Genomic DNA, 21,600 nt, shown 5'->3' with positions numbered 1-21,600 from the left:
TCCGAAGCCAGGAGCTTCTTCCGGGTCTCCCATGCAGATGCAGGGGCCCAAGGACTTGGACCATCTTCTACTGCTTTCCCAGGACATGGCAGAGAGCTGGATTGGAAGAGGAGCAGTCTGGACCTTAACCAGCACTTATCTCACTATCCACTCTGCCTGTCAAAAAAATAAATAAATAAAAAACATGCATAGAAGTATCCTTTTCTTTTACTTGGACATGTATGTTCTGAAATACAAATAGGGCAGGTGCCGCGGCTCACTAGGCTAATCCTCCACCTAGCGGCACCGGCACACTGGGTTCTAGTCCCAGTTGGGGCGCCGGATTCTGTCCCGGTTGCCCCTCTTCCAGGCCAGCTCTCTGCTGTGGCCAGGGAGTGCAGTGGAGGATGGCCCAAGTGCTTGGGCCCTGCTCCCCATGGGAGACCAGGAAAAGCACCTGGCTCCTGCTTTCGGATCGGCACGGTATGCCGGCTGCGGTGGCCATTGGAGGGTGAACCAACGGCAAAAGGAAGACCTTTCTGTCTCTCTCTCACTGTCTACTCTGCCTGTCAAAAAAAAAAAAAAAATACAAATAGTACAATAGGATGACTTAGGTTGATGTAAGAAAAACCCAGGTGGTATGATAGCCTGACTGAGTATTGACAGATGCAAAATTGAGGTAATAGCCACATGGGGACTTATTACACTGCCCTTTCCACTTTCAAATGTGTTTGAAATTTTCCAAAATAGATTAGAAACCAAAAACTTATAGTAAGTTCTTTTAAATTTTTTTAAATAACTATTAAGATCTTAGAAATGGGGAAAATATGGCCGGCGCCGCAGCTCACTAGGCTAATCCTCCGCCTTGCGGTGCCAGCATACCGGGTTCTAGTCCCGGTTGGGGCGCCGGATTCTGTCCCGGTTGCCCCTCTTCCAGGCCAGCTCTCTGCTGTGGCCAGGGAGTGCAGTGGAGGATGGCCCAAGTGCTTGGGCCTTGCACCCCATGGGAGACCAGGAGAAGTACGTGGCTCCTGCCATCGGATCAGTGTGGTGCGCCAGCCACAGCGCGGCGGCCATTGGAGGGTGAACTAACGGCAAAGGAAGACCTTTCTCTCTGTCTCTCTCTCTCACTGTCCACTCTGCCTGTCAAAAAAAACAAGAAAAAAGAAATGGGGAAAATACATTGAAAACACATTGAATATTTGGAAATGTCAAACTACACATGCTGACTTTTTGGATCACCAAAAACAATAGAAAACAAATAGAAGCTAGAATCCTAAAGCTAGGCTTTTGTCTAAAGATAATATAGGTACTATCATTGGGTATAGAAATGTGTGTTAGACACTGTGGACATTAGGGAGGAGCTGAGCCCTGTGGAGAAGACAAGCAGGCCTTGTGAGTTATAGAATGAAATGTCCTATCTTAATAATAAACATGGTTTATGAATACTCGCCATTCCTTTTCTCCAAAATGATGAATTATTGGAGAGATTTAGGCTTACACTCAGACTCAGAGCTCAGAAAGAGTAGATCAAGGGAGAGGTTGCCATTGTGGCATATTGGGTTAAGTTGCTGCCCGAGACACTGGCATCCCATAATGGACACTGGTTCCTGTCCCACCTGCTGCACTTCAATCCAGCTCCCTGCTAATCTGCCTGTGAAAGTTGCAGAGGGTGGCCCAAGTCCCTGGTCCTATGCACCCACATGGAAGACTCACATGGAGTTCCAGATCCCTGGTTTTGGCTGGCCCAGCCCTGGCCATTGCAGCCACCTGGGGAGGGAATCAACAGATGGAAGATATCTCTATCTCTCATTTTTTGTGTGTCTTCGCCTTTTGAATAAATTAAATATTAAGAAAGAAGACCAAGAGAAGAGAATATGCTGTTGAACAAAAAAGAGGGTGCTCAGGTTAGGTTTTTGAGTACTTAGTGCCCCTGCCCTTAGGTAAAAGGTGTTTGAAATTAGAACTCAGTACTCCATAGTTGGCTCCTGTTATTGTAGCTTTTGAAGTATCTTTAGCTCAGCGAGGTGGTGTAATCAGAGGGAGTAATGCTTTGGGGGGAAATAGTCCCAATAGTTTGCTGGCTAGCTGGCAGCTAACACTCCCCCAAAACCCCAGCAGCCACCCGCCTGATAGCTGGTCTGATTCTACATCTTATTCCCAACTGGAAATTTGTAGGCTTTGCAAATAAATCCTTTATACTTTCCTTTAATAATGCTTTTATTTCTTAAGCCTTCTTTCTTTGTCTCTTAATTTACTGTCCCATTACCTAGTTGAAGTGCTCCTTAATTCTTAATAATTCTAAGGACTAAACTTTGTATAGAACAAAAACTACTTTTTAATTTGGGCACCTTTTTTGGTAGTGTTACAGTAAAAGCATTTTTGTGTTTTTAATAAAAAAAGTTGTAAATTTTAATTCAAAAGCAATTTCTGTATATATGTAAAAAATAAATCAGACAAATTTGAAAAAGGAATGGTTATTCCAAAAACACAGGATGATAATGATAACGACAATCCTAGGACTCATCAGCTGTTCTACTTGTATGATATATGTAAAAGTATCTTTTAGAAAAAGAAGTATTAATTTGATGTTTCTCTCCCATCATTTATTGGCTATAGAAAAAGAAGTCAGTGCGGTGATATTTTTAATAGAACGGTTTTAAATAGTATATCACAAATTGTGTCATCTACCTAACTACATACAATAAAAACTACAACTTCTAGGAACAAATGCCTAAGTTCATTGAGAAGAAAGAAACAAAATGTCTAGGAACAGACTTATTCATGAAGAATACCCATTTCTTAATGAAAGAACTGTTACAATGTACATAACAAGAAACTTTTGAAGATTTAGTTTATGCTGCACCTATAGAATCTGAAACACTTCATAATGAAAGTGTTTTCTTGTTTTGTATTTTAATGGAGTGCTTTGAATTTTTCACTCATTTCTACCTTGAATATACTTTGTAATTTTCTATTATTGTTTTCCTATTTTAAATTGTATCAATGGACTTAACTTTGAAAGTATCAGTGATTCTGTGGCAAAAAATACCCTACATGAAGGATCTCCGAGTAAGAAGAAGGGGCCGTCGAAGAAGGATGTACTTTTCTCTGAAAGGAGGAGAGAACTTCCACTTTGCTATGGCCTTGTCTAAATACTGATGGAGTCTGTGGTCACAAAAGGCTTCCATAGTCTTGGCAGCTCATGACAAGAACCTCGGGTGATCACTGACATCATAAATAGGAGTGTTAATTGTTAAATTAACAACAGAAGTCACTGTGCACTTACTCCCCATTTAGGACCTCTGTCCTTAACGAGTTGTACTATGAGATTTAACTGTAAAACTTGTTCTCAAACAGCATTTTTTACGTTGTGTGTGTGTGTGTGTGCAAACTGTTGAAATCTTTACTTAGTATAGAGTTGGTCTTCTGTATATAAAGTTAATTAAAAATGAATTTTAATGAAGAATGGGATGGGAGAGGGAATAGGGGATAGGAGGGGTGGGTGTAAGGGGAAGAACCACTATATTCCTAAAGTTGTACCTATGAAATTTGCATTCATTAAATAAAAGCTTTAAAAAAAATAGAAAGTATTAGTGATTAACTTTCTGGTTGTTTTTAGTAAAGGCTTTGATAGATCAAGAGGTGAAGAATGGCATTCCTTCTAACAGAATTATTTTGGGAGGATTTTCTCAGGTAAGAACATGTGTATGGTATGTCAGCACCATCAGCATATTTACCTAGAAATTTTGTTTCAATCCCTTTTCTATGGATGAGTCCTTTTTGAAAATGTCATTCTTGACTGATATACTTAACCTTTACTGCTGAATTTAGTTTGACCTGAAGCTAATTAATTTCTGTTGTGTACACACTTCTGCTCTTCTAGTTGTGAGACTTTTTTAGCAGTAGTCTTCACTTTTCCCTTCAAAATCAATTAAGTAGGGGCCAGTATAGCAGGTTAAGCTATTGCTTGCAATGCCAGCATCCCTTATGGTCACTGGTTCAAGCCCTGGCTGCTCTGCTTCCGATCCAGCTCTCTACTATTGCACGCAGAAAAGCAGCAGAAAATGGCTCAAGTACTTGGGCCCCTGTTATCCATGTGGGAGACCCAGATGAAATTCCTGGCTTCAGCCTTGGCCCAGCCATGGCCATGTGGCCATTTGGGAAGTTAAACAGTGGATGGAAGGACTGTCTGTCTGTCTCTCTCCCCTTCTCTCTGTAACTCTGCCTTTTAAATCAATAAATAAATCTTTTTTAAAAAAATCAGGAAAAAGATGAAGGGTAACCTGGAATGTATTTTCTTAAAATAACCAAAACAAGGGGCTGGTGCAGTGGCATAGTAAGCCAAACCTCTGCCCAGAGTACTGGTGTTCCATATGGGTGCTGGCTCTAGTCCCAGCTGCTCCTCTTCTGATCCAGCTCTCTGCTGTGGCCTGGGAAAGCAGTAAAGGATGGCCCAAGTGCTTAGGCCCCTACACCCATGTGGGAGACCTGGAAAAAGCTCCTGGCTCCTAGCTTCAGATCAGCCCAGCTCCACCATTGTGGCCATTTGGGGAGTGAACCAGTGGATAGAAAACCTTCTTTCTTTCTGTCTCTCCCTCTGTAACTCTACCCCTCAAATAAATAAATAAATAAAATCCTTAAAAAATAAAAATAAACCAAAACAATGTGGTTGTTTCTAAATTAGTTGGCCGGCACCGTGGCTCAATAGGCTAATCCTCCACCTAGTGGCGCTGGCACACCGGGTTCTAGTCCCGGTCGGGGCACCAAATTCTTTCCCGGTTGCCCCTCTTCCAGGCCAGCTCTCTGCTGTGGCCCGGGAAGGCAGTGGAGGATGGCCCAAGTGCTTGGGCCCTGCACCCCATGGGAGACCAGGAGAGGCACCTGGTTCCTTCCTTCGGATCAGCACGGTGCGCCGGCTGCAGCGTGCCAGCTCTGGCGGCCATCAGAGGGTGAACCAACGGCAAAAAGGAAGACCTTTCTCTCTCTCTCTCTCTCACTATCCACTCTGCCTATCTAAAAAAAAAAAAAAAAAAAAAAAAAAAAAAAAAAAAAAAGTTTCTAAATTAGCACCACAGTGTACTCTTTTCATTAAATAGTGCTGTAATAACACAGGTGTAAGTCCCCTGTTCTAAGATCATTACTAAGAACAGTAAGCTAGGAGACTAAAGAAAATTTATTCTCTTATTTGTCATTTAAGATAGGTTTTAGACATAAATATGTGATGTTTACTTTCAGCATCTTTTTTCCATTCTGTTCTTTTCTCCTCCCTTCTATACTTTCTTTGCAGACACTGTTTCCTCACATTGACTGCACATCTTTATTCTACTTCTCACCTGTCTCCATGGAACCCATCCCCAGAATGTTATAGCTTCTAATCTGTAAATCTTCTGAATCATCAACTTGGTGTTCATATAATTTAATTAGGGAAATTTCAGAATTCTGGAATCATTTAAAAAATAGACTTCAATAGAAAGATATTAATATACAGTAAGAAGGTATTATTAATTTGGTGTTTGCTGAAATTCAGATAATGTGCATTGTCATGTGCATTTTGATGTAAATGTAGGGATATGAATGTTTGATTCCAAATGGGAAGTATACATAAGAGTCTGTATTTGAGAGTCATTAATTACATAGTATAGGAACCAACTCTTAGTATATTAAGCCAGAAGGGGTGAGCTAGGAGTCTGTGGCATACATATCAGGGATAAGGATGAAAAAGAAGCACTGTCTCAGGAAGTTGCCAGAACTTGGAAATCCATCAGGACTTCCTCTCCATCCTTCTTCCTCTCTGTTCATTTGCCTCTCCATCAGGTGTTGGCATCTCAGCTTCTGTAGCCTATAGCTTTTTTAGCCCTTAAGCTGACATGTTACAGTTCAGTCATTCAAAGAGACAACCTGCCAGTCACTGAATCCCAGTCGCACAGTTCTGGGAGATAGAACATCCTATCTGGGATAAGAAACAATCTCATATCCCCATGTGGCACAGTGATCCACTGATACAGTCAAGAATTGCATCCAGATGGCTGACAGGGATGCATTTCCTAGGATACAAGGTGATATGAGTTGGGTGGGCAGATATTCTACACAGTCCTAATAGTCCTAATTACCCTGAATCCTTATTTTAAAACATAATACCAATTTGGGACTTGATTTTATACCTAAGACTTTTCAGAGGAGAAAATTATTATAAAATCTTTCCCTTTTTTAAAATTTATTTATTTATTTATTTGAAAGGCAGAGTTACAGAGAGAGAAGGAGAGAAAGATATTCCATCTGCTGGTTCATTCCCCAAATGGCCACAGTGGCCAGGACTGGGCCAGGCTGAAGCCAGGAACTTCATCTGGGTCTCCTGTGTAGGAGGCAGGGGCCCAACCACTTTGGGCCATTTTCTGCTGTTTTTCAGGTGCATTAGCAGGGAGTTGGATCAGAAGTAAGAGCAGCTTAGGACTAGAATGTGTGCCCATGTGGGATGCTGGCATCACAGGTGGTACCTTAACCCACTATATCACAATGCTAGCCCCTAGAATATTCTTATGGCACATTGTAAGTTTACTATGCTATTCACTATGTCTTGCCTGATCCAATAGTAAGTTCTCTTTGTGTAGAGAAATGTATTCCCTAGGACACAATGAGGTCTGTATGTATTTCCACCATTTGTGTGATATGATTTTTTATGGGCAATGTTAATGCAAATCTTTGAAGTTGCTGCTTGTATGCTTGTGTTCATTAACTTTTCCTGCTTGTTTTTCCAGGGAGGAGCTTTATCTTTATATACTGCTCTTACCACACAGCAGAAACTGGCAGGGGTCACTGCACTCAGTTGCTGGCTTCCACTTCGGGCTTCATTTCCACAGGTACAGTAGTTAATGCAACATGAGATTACTGGGCTAAGTAAGAGTTTGCAGATAATGTTGGAGAAAGGGTCATCCTTCATTTTTTTTTTTAATTAATAAACTTTACTTTTAAACAAAATTTACCTAAGAAGCAGAGTGGGAGGCAGGGAAAAAGGGAGAAGAAAAAGAGAACTCCCACCTGCTGGTTCACTCCCCAAATGTTAGTGATAGTCAGGGCTGGGCCAAGGCAGGAGTCAGGAACTCCATCCAGGCCTCCCTTTGAGTGGCAGAAATCTAGTAGTTGAATTTTATCACCACTACCTCCCAGGGTCTACATTAACAGGAAGCTGGAGTCAGGAGCCAGAGACAGGTATCTGACCCAGGCACTGTGATGTGGGGCATGATTATCTTTACACTATGCCAAATACCCACCCTAGACTATACTTTTTAGAGCAGTTTTAAGTTCACAGCAAAATTGAGGGGAAGTAGAGAATTTCCATATACCCCTGTCACCACACACACACACACACACAGCCTCTCTCATACTACAGTAGTACATTTGTTACAGTTGATGAACCTATATTGGAACATCATTACCACCCAATGTCCATAATACATCAGTCATTCTTTTTATTAAAGAATCTTCTTAGACTTTGGTGATGTGTTACTAAAATTTCTCTGTGTACTATTCTGTCTTTACTGTGGAATATATAGACTACAGTAAGAAACTATTGTCATAAATCTTATATTTGAAGAGTTTGATATATCTTAGGATATATATGGAAATTAGGGCTTGTTTAATACACAGAAATATTTTTGAATGTTCAATCTGTTTAGTGTTGGATAGCAGAATTTTGCCATAGAATATAATTTCTATAAATATTCAATATTGAAGCAGTATATTACATGTGGGAGACATGGGCATTATTTTCAAACTGATTTTTACATCGGGCTTGGTATCATCACTATTTCCTTGGCCAAATATTATGTAAATGCAGATTGAATATCCTTAAATTTAAAATGCTTGGAAACCAGAAATATTTCAGATTTCAGAGTTTATTGGACTTTGGAGTATCTGCACAGACTTTTCAGATGAGCATCCCTCATCTGAAAACCTGAAATCTAAAGTATGACTTTGAGATTTGGGAGCATTTTGGATTTCCAGATTAGGGATACTCAGCCTATGATAACATATTGTGTGTTCCTACACACAATATTTAGAACTATTTACAGTTTCATTTGTCTGGGATAAGTGCTATACATTTGAATAAATAATGTTATTTTGTTTTGTTTTTCGCAGGGTCCTATCAGTGGTGCTAATAGAGATATTTCTATTCTCCAGTGCCATGGAGATTGTGACCCTTTAGTTCCACTAATGTTTGGTTCTCTTACTGTGGAAAAACTAAAAACATTGGTAAATCCAGCCAATGTAACCTTTAAGACCTATGAAGGCATGATGCACAGTTCATGTCAGCAGGTGAGTATCTAGAAGCAGTGATCAGAGCCATAGATGCAGCTTCTTCCGTATATTTTTTTCCTTTTCTTTTTAAACACTTATTTAATTATTTGAAAGGGAAAGTTTCAGGGCCAGCGCCGCGGCTCACTAGGCTAATCCTCCGCCTAGCAGCGCCGGAACACCGGGTTCTAGTCCCGGTTGGGGCGCCGGATTCTGTCCCGGTTGCCCCTCTTCCAGGCCAGCTCTCTGCTGTGGCCAGGGAGTGCAGTGGAGGATGGCCCAGGTGCTTGGGCCCTGCACCCCACGGGAGACCAGGAAAAGCACCTGGCTCCTGGCTCCTGCCATCGGATCAGCGCGGTGCACCGGCCGCAGCGCGCCGGCCGTGGCGGCCATTGGAGGGTGAACCAACGGCAAAGGAAGACCTTTCTCTCTGTCTCTCTCTCTCACTGTCCACTCTGCCTGTTAAAAAATAAATAAATAAATAAATAAATAAGTAAAAAAAGAAAGAAAGGGAAAGTTTCAGAGAGAGAAAGAAAGAGATCTTCCATCCACTTGTTTTCTCCTCAGATGGCTGCAATGGCCAGAGCTGGGCCAGGCTAAAGCCAAGAGGCAGGAACTCCTCTGGGTCTCTCACATGGGTGCAGGAGCCTAAGCACTTGAGCCATCTTGTGCTGCTTTCCCAGGTGCATTAATAGGAAGCTGGATCAGAAATGGAGCAGCTGGGACCTGAACTGGCACACATATGGGATGCTAGCATCATAAGCGGGGCTTAACCCACTGTGTCATACAACTCCAGCCCCTGCATGCACTATTTTTAAAATTAATAACATTTGCCTACTTGGGAACTTAGAGGAGTTAATTAATATATTCATCTTAGTTCATTAGATGAAAGTTTATTCAGTTTAATTGAACATATATTTACTGGTTGTTATATATAAGTCTTAAGCATAATTCAAAGACAAACAATAAGCATTACCTTTTATTAGAATATGAAAGAGATAATTTAACAGGGGAGAAAGATGCACATACCTAAGTAATTGTGTAGAAAACAAAATGTTTAGTGAGCTATATTATAAATTTTTTTAATACCTTGAGAAACTGAGAAGAGATTATTCTCTTAGGAGGCACTGAGATCATGATGAAATAGCTAGATTTTGAAGAATGGGTGGGAAATGGATAGCAAGTGCAGGGAAGGGACTGTGGGACAGGAAAAGCAAGCTGCCCAGTTTGGCTGTGGTCTTATGAAAAGCTGGGTGTCACAGGACAGAAGAAAGGGGGCTTTTATGTTGTGCTGAGCTGGAATTTGTTCTCTAGGCAGCAGGGAAGGAAGGCATTGATGTTTTTGATCATAGTGAAATGGGATATTATCTCTGTTCTGGAAGCAGGTGAGGTAAAATCCAGTGGGATTTACAGATTAATTCTGTTGGGGTAGGAAAGAAGTATCAAAGAGGCCTCAGATTCCTACCTAAAATGATTAAGAAGATGTCATCATAAAGTAGGTGCAAGGAACAGTTTTAGAGTAATGAGGAGACAATATATAGGTTGATGAATATATTGAGAATGATGTACCCCATTATATCAAAATAGGATGTTAAGAATACCTGTGTGAAGCTTCATCCAGGAAATAGAGATTTGAAATAATTACCGATATCATTGATCATGAAAATGTGTCATGGGAGAACATCATGAGAAAAAGTGCTGAGGGATAGCACTTTTGAGAGAAATATTTATTGATTAGGATTTAGTTATTTGTTTATGTATTTGAAAGGCTGCATAATAGAGACAGAGGGACAAAGATAGAGATGTCTTCCATTTGCTGGTTCATTCCCCAAATGGCTGTAACAGCCAGTTCTGGGCCAGGCCAAAGCTAGGACACAAGAATTCTATCCAGGTCTCCCACATGGGTAGCAGGGGCTCAGGTATTTGGGCCATCTTCCAATGCCATCCCAGCTGCATTGTCAGGGAGCTGGCTCAGAAGCAGAGCATCTTGGGGCCAGTGCTGTGGTACAGTGGGTTAAAGCCCTGGCCTGAAGCAGCAGCATCCCATATGGGCACCGGTTCTAGTCCCGGCTGCTCCTCTTCAAGGAGAAGCAGCAGAGGAGCAGCCAGGACTTGAGCTAGTGCTCTGATGCGAGCATGCTTATGCTGCAAGCAGTGGCTGAAACTGCTGCACCACAATGCTGGCCCCTAAGAATACATTTCAGTGTAGGCAAAGAGAAAAGGAGGTAGGTGTTCAGAGTATGGGAAGAGTGGAAGGGAGCAGTGTCTCATGTTTCAGAGAAGGGTTAAGGAGAAATGTCCAGGAAGAAGCTATCCAATGTTAATTTACCTGTGACCTGGGATGTTTGGGGCAAGTGGAGCCAAACTTTAGAGTATTGTTGAATAGGGAGATGAGAAAGTAAAGGCACTTAAAAAAATTGCATATGTATTTGAGAGGCTGAGACAGAGTGCTCCCATCTGCTGGCTACTCCTCAAATGTCCACAATGGCTAGGCTGGAACTCATTCCAGGTCTGCCACTCAAGCTAATTACTTGAGCCATCACCTACTACCTTGAAGGGTCTGCATCAGCAGGTAGCTGAGACAGGAGCCAAGCTGTGTGTGGAACCCAGGTACTCCAATGTGGGATGTTTTAAAAAAGGTTTTGGAAAATAGAAGAGCAAGACATCTCTTTTAATGAGATGTGAGAAAGATTTGTGAGTGGGAAGAGGAAGGAAGAATGTGGGATAAACAGAAGAAAATTGCTAAGGGGAAATCTTAGCGGGCTCAATTAGTATGTAGAATTAAGTTCTGAGGTGGGTAGTGCTAGATGGCTAGATAGAAGGGGACAGATGAACATAAAGGGGTTGTCAGAGGAGTGAGTACTTGGAAACTCATATTAGGTACTTTTTATCCTTTCAGTAAAGTGGGACAGATGGTCACTTGATAAAAATGAACAAGTTGTAAACCCATGGCCTGTGGAGATGGCATTCCATATGGGTGCCAGTTCTAATCTTGGCTGCTCCACTTCCCATCCAGCTCCCTGCTAATGCAGCTAGGAAAACATCAGAGGATGGCTCAAGTCCTTGGGCCCCTACACCCACATGGGAGACCTGGAAGAAGCTTCTGGGCTCCTGGTTTCGCCCTGGCTCAGCCCTGGATATTGTGGCCATTTTGGGTGTGAACCAGCAGATGCAAATGGAAGATCTTTCTCACTCTGTCTCTACCCTGTAATTCTGCATTCCAAATAAATAAATAAATTTTTTTAAAAAAAGTAATGAGTTCTGGGTGGATTTGGGGCTTGAAAAAGCCTAGAATAAAAGTTGAATGCCAGGCAATGAGACGATCAATTTTAACAGGCTTACAACTGCTCAGCCTGATTAAATCAGTTTGCTTTAGGGCCAGAGAAAATGAATAGTGATATGACTTATATAGAAAGACAAGGAGGGGGCTGGTGTCCTAGGGTGATATGAGTCCAGAAAAGGGAGGAATGTGCTGGCATCCCAAGTATCCATAGGTGACTGAGAATCTGGAGCAGTTTTCTTCCTCAGGAATTTTGCATCACAGGTTCCCTGAACTTACCTAGTAGGCAAATCCTTGTGCAGTCACATTGACATCACTGAACTGAATGAGCAAGAGCAGGAAGTAGGAATAGGTAGGACAGGAGAAGAGGGTATCCCAGGGTACTTGGAGGACTTCAGGGTGTTGTAAAATAGAACATATTCATGTGTGGCTCTTTGTTGATTGACTATAAGGTTGAAGGCTCTTTGTATTGCTAAGTTATGAAACTGTGAAGAAAAAGCCTTGAAATACAAGAGCTGATAGCCAGAAGGGAGTTTGAGAGAGGTTAGAAAACTGTGAGCCAAGTGCAAGAAATTCCTTCTGTAAGAAATCTTTGGTATATTCATGTTCATATCTTTGCAGGGCTATCTTTGGTATATACTGTCTTTCCAGTGGCTGGTTGTATGTAATTCCTTCTGAAAGGCACAAGATAGCTTATGCTATGCATTTGACATTTCATTCTAATGATGATTGAATAGTAAAAGCCACGCATTTTCACTGATACTTAGGTGTCAGTAATTGTGCACTGACATCCTCGGTGTAGGTCTTGTCACCGCTAAATCTCCTTGCTCCTTAATGTTGTATTTTGTTCAAGTATAGGAAAATAAAGACCATTTTCATGGAACTAGATAATATGAAAGTACTTCAAAAAGTCCATGGAAAATGGAACTTAAAAATAAATTGATTTTGGTGCAAAAAATTTTTGAAATCCATGCATGCATGAGAGTATTCAGAAAGCATGCAGAGGAGCAGGTGTTGTACAGCAGGTTAAACCACCATCTGTGACTCCGGCACCTCATATGAGCACTGGTTTGTGTCTTAGCTGCCCACTTTTCCAGCTCTCTGCTATTGCACCTGGGAAAGCAGTGGAAGATGGCCCAAGTGCTTGGGCTCCTGTCACCCAGGTCCTGGCTTTGTCCTGGCCCAGCCCAGTAGGTGGAAGATTTCTCTCCCCATTTCTCTTTGTAACTGCCTTTCTAATAAAATAAATAAAATCATTTATTTAGAAAAAGCTTATGGAAAATGTATATGATGAAAAGAATATGAATGAATTTTCAGATTTTTTACATCAAAATATTTACTCTTTTTTTTAAAAAAAAAGATTTATTTATTTGAGAGTCTAGAGAGGGAGAGACAGAGATCGATCCTGCATCTGCTGGTTCACTTCCCAAGTGGCTGCAACAGCCAAGGCTGAGCCAGGCCACATCTAGGAGCTTCACCTGGGTCTCACGTGGGTGGCAGGAGCCCAAGCACCTGGGCCATTGGGTTTTCTCAGGCCATTAGCAAGGTGCCAGATTGGAAGTGGAACAGCGAACCTTGAACCGGATTCCAAATGGGATGCAGATGCCATGGTGCTGGCTCTGGAGCTATCATTTCAATGTACAACAATGTTAATAATCTTAGGAAATATCCTGAAATTTCTATTAGAGCCACATTTCTCTTTAATTAAATGTAATTACAAAAACATGGGTTTTGTGTTACCTATGCACACTACAAATGTACTTAATGGCACTGTAGTGGGAATTTAACTTCTGATTAATAATTGTTTATTAAACTACTTTATTCCAAACAGGAAATGATGGATGTCAAGCAATTCATTGATAAACTCCTACCTCCAATTGATTGATGTCATTAAGAGGCCTTGTGTAGAAGTACACCAGCATCATTGTAGTAGAGCATAAACTTTTCCCTGTGCCCAGTCTTGAAACTTCTAATGTTTGCAAGTGTTAAAATGTTTTGCAATTACACGCCAATGACACTGACTAAATAATGTCTCCTCATAGGAAATATATGATATTTCAGTTTCTATACGTGTATTTGTAAAATATGATCCACAATATACTGGTATTAATATAGGTGAAGCAGCTAGCTTCTTTTTCTTAACTGTAACTTAGCAAAATAATAAAATACTTCAGTCAGATTTTTTATTACATGATTTGAGAATTAACAGTATGCTTAAGGAAAATTTATGCAGATATGAATGAGCAGTTAAGATATAAGATTTTTGCATGCTGTGACTTAGTCTGTGGATTTATTCCGAAGTTGCTTAGTCACCATGCACTGTCTGATATTTTTATATATGCACTCATATGTAATGATTGTAATACATAGGAAGGAGAAGGTATTACATTATTCCTAATAATAGGAATAATGCTTTTAAGTGTCAGTAAAGAGTAATATTGTTCTCTTCAAATAATGGCCCTTTTTATTTTGGGGACCAGACTTTTCCCTGATGTCATTTCTGTTTAATATTCTTTTCTCCCCTCAAGAAAAAAAGTATTCTTTCTTGATTTTCCTTTATAGCAGACCAAATACTGCTTTCCTGCCATAGAATCTACTGTCAATAATGCTGTAATTTGATATTCTGAGTCACATACCTATGGTATTGAAAATCTATTTACACTTTAAAAGAAAACAACCGTTACATAAAACTTTCTGTATAACTTATTTCAAACAACTGTACATTAGTGTAAACTTAGACCTGGTCAGTGATTAGAATACAGTCTTCAATCCAGGTAACAAATCATTCTGTGTTTTTATTTTTCTGTATGTAAGTGAAAGAATAATTAGGTCATATTGTAGTATTTTCTGAAATAGTTAAGAACAATCTTAAAAACTAATTTCTGAAATTATTTCATCTCCTGGTAGCATAGTTTGTTTTCTGTATATTTGTTTCAAACCAGCTACTGTAGGAAACAAGCAGTCCATTAGAAAAAGTTGTTTTTTTCTGTCAATGAACTTATTTTAAGTTTTCATTTAGTCAAATGATTTTTAATGATTAGTTTTCTGTACTGACATAAAAACAGCAATCATTTGATTTTAAATAATCAAAATTTCAAGATTACTGAAAAAAATTATTGAAAACAAGTTTATGAGTAATAAACACTAATCAGAACCATGTACTGTGGTATATTTACTGCACAGTTTAATATGTAGCAAAAATGAATGCTTGGTATTTCTGAACTGTGTTAATTTTTCTGCTGTATTTCAACTGACCAAACAATGTTAAGAATGCATCTTTATAAATGGGTGCTAATTGGTAATGAAAATAATTTAGTAATGGACTATATAGGATGTTAATAATGAAGCCATATGTTTATGTCTGGATTTAAAAACTTTAAACAATCATTTACTGAGTAATTTTGCTTTACCTTAAAGAATATAAACTGTTGTTTCAGTTATATAAGTCAGCAAAATCTTATTTATGGCAAGAAATATTCCGTTGAAATGTTATGCTGTAATGTGGGAAAATGTAAATGTTTTCCACAGTTTCTATCAATGTGAAATAAAATTTAATTCTGACTTTTCTGTGACCATTACTATGGAATAAATGACTATACAGAAAATATCAAAGTAATCATAAAAACAAACATTCAGAGAGAAGCTTTCATGATGGTGTAGTTGGCTTGGAATGGAACCAGTCAAGAGAAATAATGTTATTACTCAGTTTTAATCTGCCAAAAACATAATTTTGTTTTTCAGTGTGTGTTTTATTGGACAATTTTTTTGTCTTTTCCTTTCACATAATATTCACTTGGATTTTAAAGTCACTCTCATAAATCAGTTATAACAAGAGTTTTTCTCCTTGTATTTCATCATTGACTTCTAGTTTTTTCCAATACATGAATCTTTTCTGTTCTGTTAATCAGCCTTTCCATTTCTGCTTTTGAATACTTAAAAGTAACCAGCTTACCTTTTATTCTCTGTTCGATTTTTGCGTGATCAGAATGGTAAGAGAATTCTTTACCAAAAAACATTGTCTCTAACTTCAACTCTGGATTTATCCTCCATAGCAGCACCTTATTTTATGGGATGCTCTTTTATTTCCTCATCCTTTTAAAAAATATTGTGGGCCAGCGCCACGGCTCATTTGGCTAATCCTCCAATTGTGGTTCCGGCACCCCGGGTTTTAGTCCCAGTTGGGGCGCCGGATTCTGTCCCGGTTGCCCCTCTTCCAGTCCAGCTTCCTGCTGTGGCCCGGTGCTTGGGCCCTGCATCCACATGGGAGACCAGGAGGAAGCACCTGGCTCCTGGCTTCGGATGGGCACAGTGTGCAGGCCGTAGCGACCATTTGGGGGGAGAACCAACAGAAAGGAAGACCTTTCTCTCTGTCTCTCTCTCTCTCTCACTGTCTAACTCTGCCTGTCAAAATATACATATATATATATTGTGTTCATCATTAGATGTGAAGGGCTTGATGCTGTTAGTATCTGTCCACCAAGATAACAAGAAGGGTGTGTGTGTGTGTGTGAGAGAGAGAGAAGTTTGCCTACTATTGCAATCAATCTTACTGCTACTTTTTAAAAGTATACAAATATGGGGCCAGCATTGTGGCATAGCAGATTAAGCCTTTGCCTGCAATGCTGGCATCCTATGTGGGCATCAGTTCAAGTCCCAGCTGCTCTACTTCTTATCCAGCTGCCTGCTAGTGTGCCTGGGAGAGCAGCAGCAGATGGCCTGAGTATTTGAGCCCCTGCACCCAAGTGGGAGACCCAGATGAAGCTCCTTGCTCCTGGCTTTGGACTGGCCCAGCCCTGGCCATGGTGTCCATTTGGGGAGTGAACCATTGAATGGAAGATCTCTGTCTCACTCTGTCTCTCCTCTGCAGCTCTACCTTTCAAATAAATTAAAAAAAAAAAAAAACAATTATAAGTACACAAATGACATATTTGCCACTCTCGTAACAAGTACCATTTTATTTTGTAGAAATTACTAAAAAGTAATATGTAATCTGTTAAATCCTTAATATATTCAAGGCAGTATCAGAAGAGCCAGGATTGGAATTGATGTGCCTGATCCATGGTCTTTATCACCTTGCTTAGTGCCTTGGAGAAGTAATTTAAGTGTTTTAAACCCTATATATTTCATATAATATAAAACACCTAGAATTGCTGGGTAAAATAGCTGACTTTCTAATCATAAGGAAATCTCCAGCACCCAGAGACAACTAAAAGGAAACTAAAAACCCACGTAATGCACTTAACTTGGGGTTCAGATGAATGAGGTAAGGTGTGGAAATAATTCACCATTATAAAGCCAGAATCCTTTTAAAGGTCACACACAGGTAAACTAGAAATGAATCTGTTGGGGCCAGTGTTCTGGTACAGCAAGTTAAGCTGCCGTCTGCAGCAGCAGCATCCCATATGAGCACCAGTTCAAGTCCCGGCTGTACTGCTTCCAATCCAGCTCCCTACTACTGTGCCTGGGAAAGCAGTGGATGATGGCCAAGTACTTGGGCCCCTGTCACCCCTGTGGAAGACTTGAATGGAGTTCCAGGCCCCTGGCTTCAGCTTGGTCCAGCCCTGGCCATTTGGGAAATAAGCTAGCAGGTGGAAGACCTCTGTCTCTCTCCCTCTCTGTAACTGCCTTTCAAATAAATCTTAAATAAATAAATAAATAAATAAAATAAAATATGGCTCCTAACCGTGGGAAGTGGAAGGAAGCTTATGTTGACCTGGGCTGTGGATTGGATCAGGGATCTTCCCTTGAGATTTTTTAACCAAGAGCTTGTCTTCTGCACTTAGATTTTTAAATTTATAATAATATGGGTTGGCAACACATAAGTTAATCACTTAACATAAAGAAACTTTCTGGATCTGCCGTAGAGGGAAAAACAAATACTTTATGGAAAGTGACACTTTCAAAATGTAAAATTTGAGACTAAAAATATTTAATCCTCTTAAAGGGAGCTTGAGGCCAGTGTTGTGGCTTAATGTCTTAAGCTGGCACCTGTAATGTCAGCATCTCATATGGGCGCCAGTTCGAGTCCTCACTGCTCTACTTCTGAATAGCTCCCTGCTAATGCCCCTGGGAAAGCATCAGAAGATGGCCCGTCACTCATATGGAGTACAGGATGAAGCTCCTGACTTAGGCCTTGCCCAGCCTTGGCTAAGTTCCAGAAACTTTTAAGAAATAGTTTTTAGATGGAGTATGAGAATGTTAAAGACAAAAGAATAAGTACAAAGGAATGCCAGTATAAAAATGCAGCCTTAAAAGTTTTTACAAGTGAAAAATATTCACTCAAAAATCTGAATAGAGAAGTGGCAAAATATTTTAAACTGAATGTTAAGTAAAATGGATCTGCTAAACTCTCAGTGAACTTCTACACAGCTGCAAGAAAGGATGCAATGTATTTAGAAAAAAATTGGGATACATTATCAGAAGAAAAATAATGTAAAAACCAAAAGGGGTGGAAGAAGTAGAACATACATTTGACTTGTCTAGAATTTGTATTTTTTAAGCGCTAAAAGGATATGGAAGAATTTAATAAACATGGTTTTCAAAACTGGCATTTAGCCTAGCACTTAAGACATCTGTATTCCACATTAGAGTACCTGGGTTCTGGCTCCTGACTCAAGTTTCCTGCCAATGCAATGAAAGGCAATGGTGATGACTCAAGGAACTGGATTCCTTCCACTCAGGATTCCCAAGGACTGTATTTCTGGCTCCCAGTCTCAGCCATTGTGGTCATTTGGAGTAGTGAGCTGATGGATGGGAGTTCTCTGTCTACCATTCTCATAAATTTTAAAAAGTATCTACAGAGCATGAATGTGGAAGAAATGAGGTATGTGAGGGCAAGAGAGGGAAGAAGCAAGCTTGCTTTTGGTATACATTGTTCATATTTTTTATTTGGTTAGAATAGTCATACCATAATATGTACCATTCTAACCATTTTTAAGCTTACAGTTCAGAGGCATTAAGTACATTCAAATTGTTGTGCAACCATTGCCACCATCCAACTCCAGATCTTTATCATCTTCCCAAAATGAAACATCTTAACTCATTCTTCAGATTTCCAATCATGATAACATATGACCCACAAAAAGATTCAAGTGGATGAGTTAAACAGTATTAGACACAAGGGAATTGGAAGATAGCTCTTAAAAACTTCAAAGGCAGCCCAGCAAACAGAAGAAGGTGGTAAGAGAATAGAAAAATAGAATTAAGAGGGCCATTGTAAAGTTTAATGGAAATTGCAAAAAGAATGGAATAGGAAAGAAGCAATACATGATGATAAAATTGAATTTTTCAAAACTTGAGAAAAGAGGCCGGTGCTGAGGCATAGTAGGCTAAGGCTCTGCCTGTGGTGCCAGCATCCCACATGGGCTCAACTGCTCCTCTTCCAATCCAGCTGTCTGCTATTGCCTGGGGAAGCAGTAGAAGATGGTCCAAGTGCTTGAGTCCCTGCACCCATGTGGGAGACCTGGAAGAAGCTCCTGGCTCCTGGTTTCAGATTGGCTCAGCTCTGGAAGTTGTGGCTCTTTTGGGAGTGAACCAGCGGATGGAAGACCTTTCTCTCTGTCTTTCCTTCTTTCTGTAACTCTGTCTCAAATAAAAAAAATCTTAAAAAAAAAAAAAAAAAAACTTGAGGAAAGGTAAGAACCCCTAGATTTAGGAAGGAGAAAGAAATGAGATACAAGCAGGACAAATAAAGTGAAATCTATCAGGCTATGTCATGGTGAAAAGTGAAAACAGCATAGAAAATAGCAACCAGGAACAAAGGTCCTGTTTAAACTGGCCTATAGTAAACTCTACAGGAAGACACTATGAGGATAGAAGACAGTAGCACTTCAAAATTTGGGAGAAAATGACATTTGTAATTTTCTACAGAGCCAAACTTGAGACAGGCAAAAGAAAACCATGTATTACATAGAAAGTTTATGAGAAAAGGCAGACAAAGATGTTCTTTCAGAAAAAAACAGTGAATGAGAAGAAAAGAGATTCAATGAATCTCTGGGTATTTGGTGCAGTGGTTAAGTTGCTGCTTGAGACACAAATTGGAGTGCCTGTGTTTAGACATTCTGCTTCCAGTCCAGCTTCCTGCTAATGCACATCCTGGGAGGCAGCAAATGATAGATCAAGTGCTTGAGTCCCTGCCACCAAAATGGGAGACCCATGTAGAGTTCCAGGCTCCAGGAACTAGATCAGCCTTGGCAGTTGTGGGCGTCCAGGGAAAGAACCAGCAGATGGATGATCTCTTTCAGTCTGGCTGGCTGGCTTGCTCACTCTGCCTTTCAAGTAAAATGAAAAAAAATTTTTTTTTAGAGCCGGCGCCGTGGCTCAATAGGCTAATCCTCCACCTTGCGGCGCCGGCACACCGGGTTCTAGTCCCGGTCGGGGCACCGGATTCTGTCCCGGTTGCCCCTCTTCCAGGCCAGCTCTCTGCTATGGCCAGGGAGTGCAGTGGAGGATGGCCCAGGTGCTTGGGCCCTGCACCCCATGGGAGACCAGGAAAAGCACCTGGATCCTGGCTCCTGCCATCGGATCAGCGCGGTGCGCCGGCTGCAGCGGCGGCCATTGGAGGGTGAACCAACGGCAAAGGAAGACCTTTCTCTCTCTGTCTCTCTCTCTCACTGTCCACTCTGCCTATCAAAAAGTAAAAAAAAAAAAAAAAAAAAAAAAAAAAAAAAAAAAAAAAAAAAAAAAAATTTTTTAAATTATCAATGTAGAATTGGAATAAAGTGATAAACAGAAAACTCAGTACTGATGAGCTCATAAAATTAATAATACAAATTTAGGGGCTAAAATACTGGATAAAGTACATGTAAAAATTGCATTTTTATACTAGCAAACCTAAATTGAAAATACAACATATTACAATCACAAAAAGGAATAGTGTGTGTCTTTAAAAAATGAACAGGATTCAGAGGCAGAAAACTACAAAATGCTGATGAGAGACTTCAAAGAATACCTAAATAAGTGGAAACACATACTGTTCATGGATCGGAAGACAAAACCTAGTGAAGATACTAATTCCCATACTGATATACATGTTTAATGCAGTGCATATCAGAATTCCGGCAAGACTGTAGTAGTTACACCCAAGATGATTCTAAAGTTCATATGCAAAGGCAAAAGAATGTTGAAAGTGGCAGGGCCAGTGCTGTGGTGAAATAGGCTAAACCTCTACCTGTGGCACCGGGATCCCATATGGGTACCGGTTCAAGTCCTGGCTACTACACTTCCAATACAGCATCTCTACTCATGGTCTGGGAAAGCAATAGAAGATGGCCTTGGGTCCCTGCACCCACGTCGGAGACCAAGAAGAAGCTCCTGGCTCCTGACTCTTGGCTCCTGGCTTCAGATCAGCTCAGCTCCAGTCGTTGCAGCCATTTGGGCAGTGAACCAGCAGATGGCAGACCTCGGTCTCTGTCACTCCCTTTCTCTGTACCTCTCAAATAAATAAATCTTTAAAGAAAAGAAAAGAAAAGAAAAAAGAAAGTGGCAGGCATCTTTCCATGAGATCTCAACACTTATTAAATAGTTTCAGAGTTACAGAGAGTCATTGAGATCTTCCATTCACTGGTTCACTCCCCAAATGCCTGCAACAGCTGGAGCTTAGCCAGGCCAAAGCCAGGAGCCTGGAACTCCATCCAGGTCTCCCAAGTGGTTGGCATGAGTCTGTAATTGGGCTTTTACCTGTTGCCTCCCGGGGTGTGCATTAACAGGAAGCTGGATTGGCAGTGTAGAGCAGCTGGGAGTTGGATCAAAGCTGTCTAATATGGGATGCAGGCATTTCAAGTGGTGGCTTAACCTGCTATGTCACAATGCCTGCCACAATAGTTGTACATCTTAATTGTAGTAGTGGTTACATGAATCTACACATGTAATGAAAATGATAGATATGATAATGTCAGTGTCTTGGTTTTGCTATCATACTAGTTATGCAAGATGTAACTGTTGGAGGAAATTGGCTGAAGAATACACAGGACCTCTCTATGGAGCTCTATAATTTCTTGTGAATCTGTGATACATCAAGATATATTTTTAATGTACAAGGAGAGGAA

At 40.4% G+C, this 21,600-nt stretch overlaps 1 protein-coding gene across 4 annotated transcripts in view; it reads left to right on the top strand.

The window, feature by feature from the left end:
- The window catches only part of LYPLA1 (lysophospholipase 1), a 32,733-nt gene extending 13,556 nt beyond the window's left edge, over window positions 1-19,177 (top strand). Inside the window, exons 6-9 of one of the 4 annotated variants that reach the window (XM_051843290.3) lie at window positions 3,602-3,675; window positions 6,738-6,839; window positions 8,119-8,295; window positions 18,945-19,177. In XM_051843290.3, coding sequence (XP_051699250.2) covers window positions 3,602-3,675; window positions 6,738-6,839; window positions 8,119-8,295; window positions 18,945-19,133 — 542 coding nt within the window. In that variant the 3' untranslated portion in view covers window positions 19,134-19,177. 4 annotated transcript variants of the gene reach the window in all.
- Window positions 19,178-21,600: the final 2,423 nt, after the last annotated feature.

Source organism: Oryctolagus cuniculus, chromosome 6, assembly GCF_051225735.1.
Source record: "Oryctolagus cuniculus isolate XC-2025 breed Fujian yellow rabbit chromosome 6, ASM5122573v1, whole genome shotgun sequence".
Taxonomy (NCBI): Eukaryota; Metazoa; Chordata; class Mammalia; order Lagomorpha; family Leporidae; genus Oryctolagus; species Oryctolagus cuniculus.
Note: the sequence above shows the minus strand (reverse complement) of the source record. Positions and strands in the feature narration are given on the sequence as shown.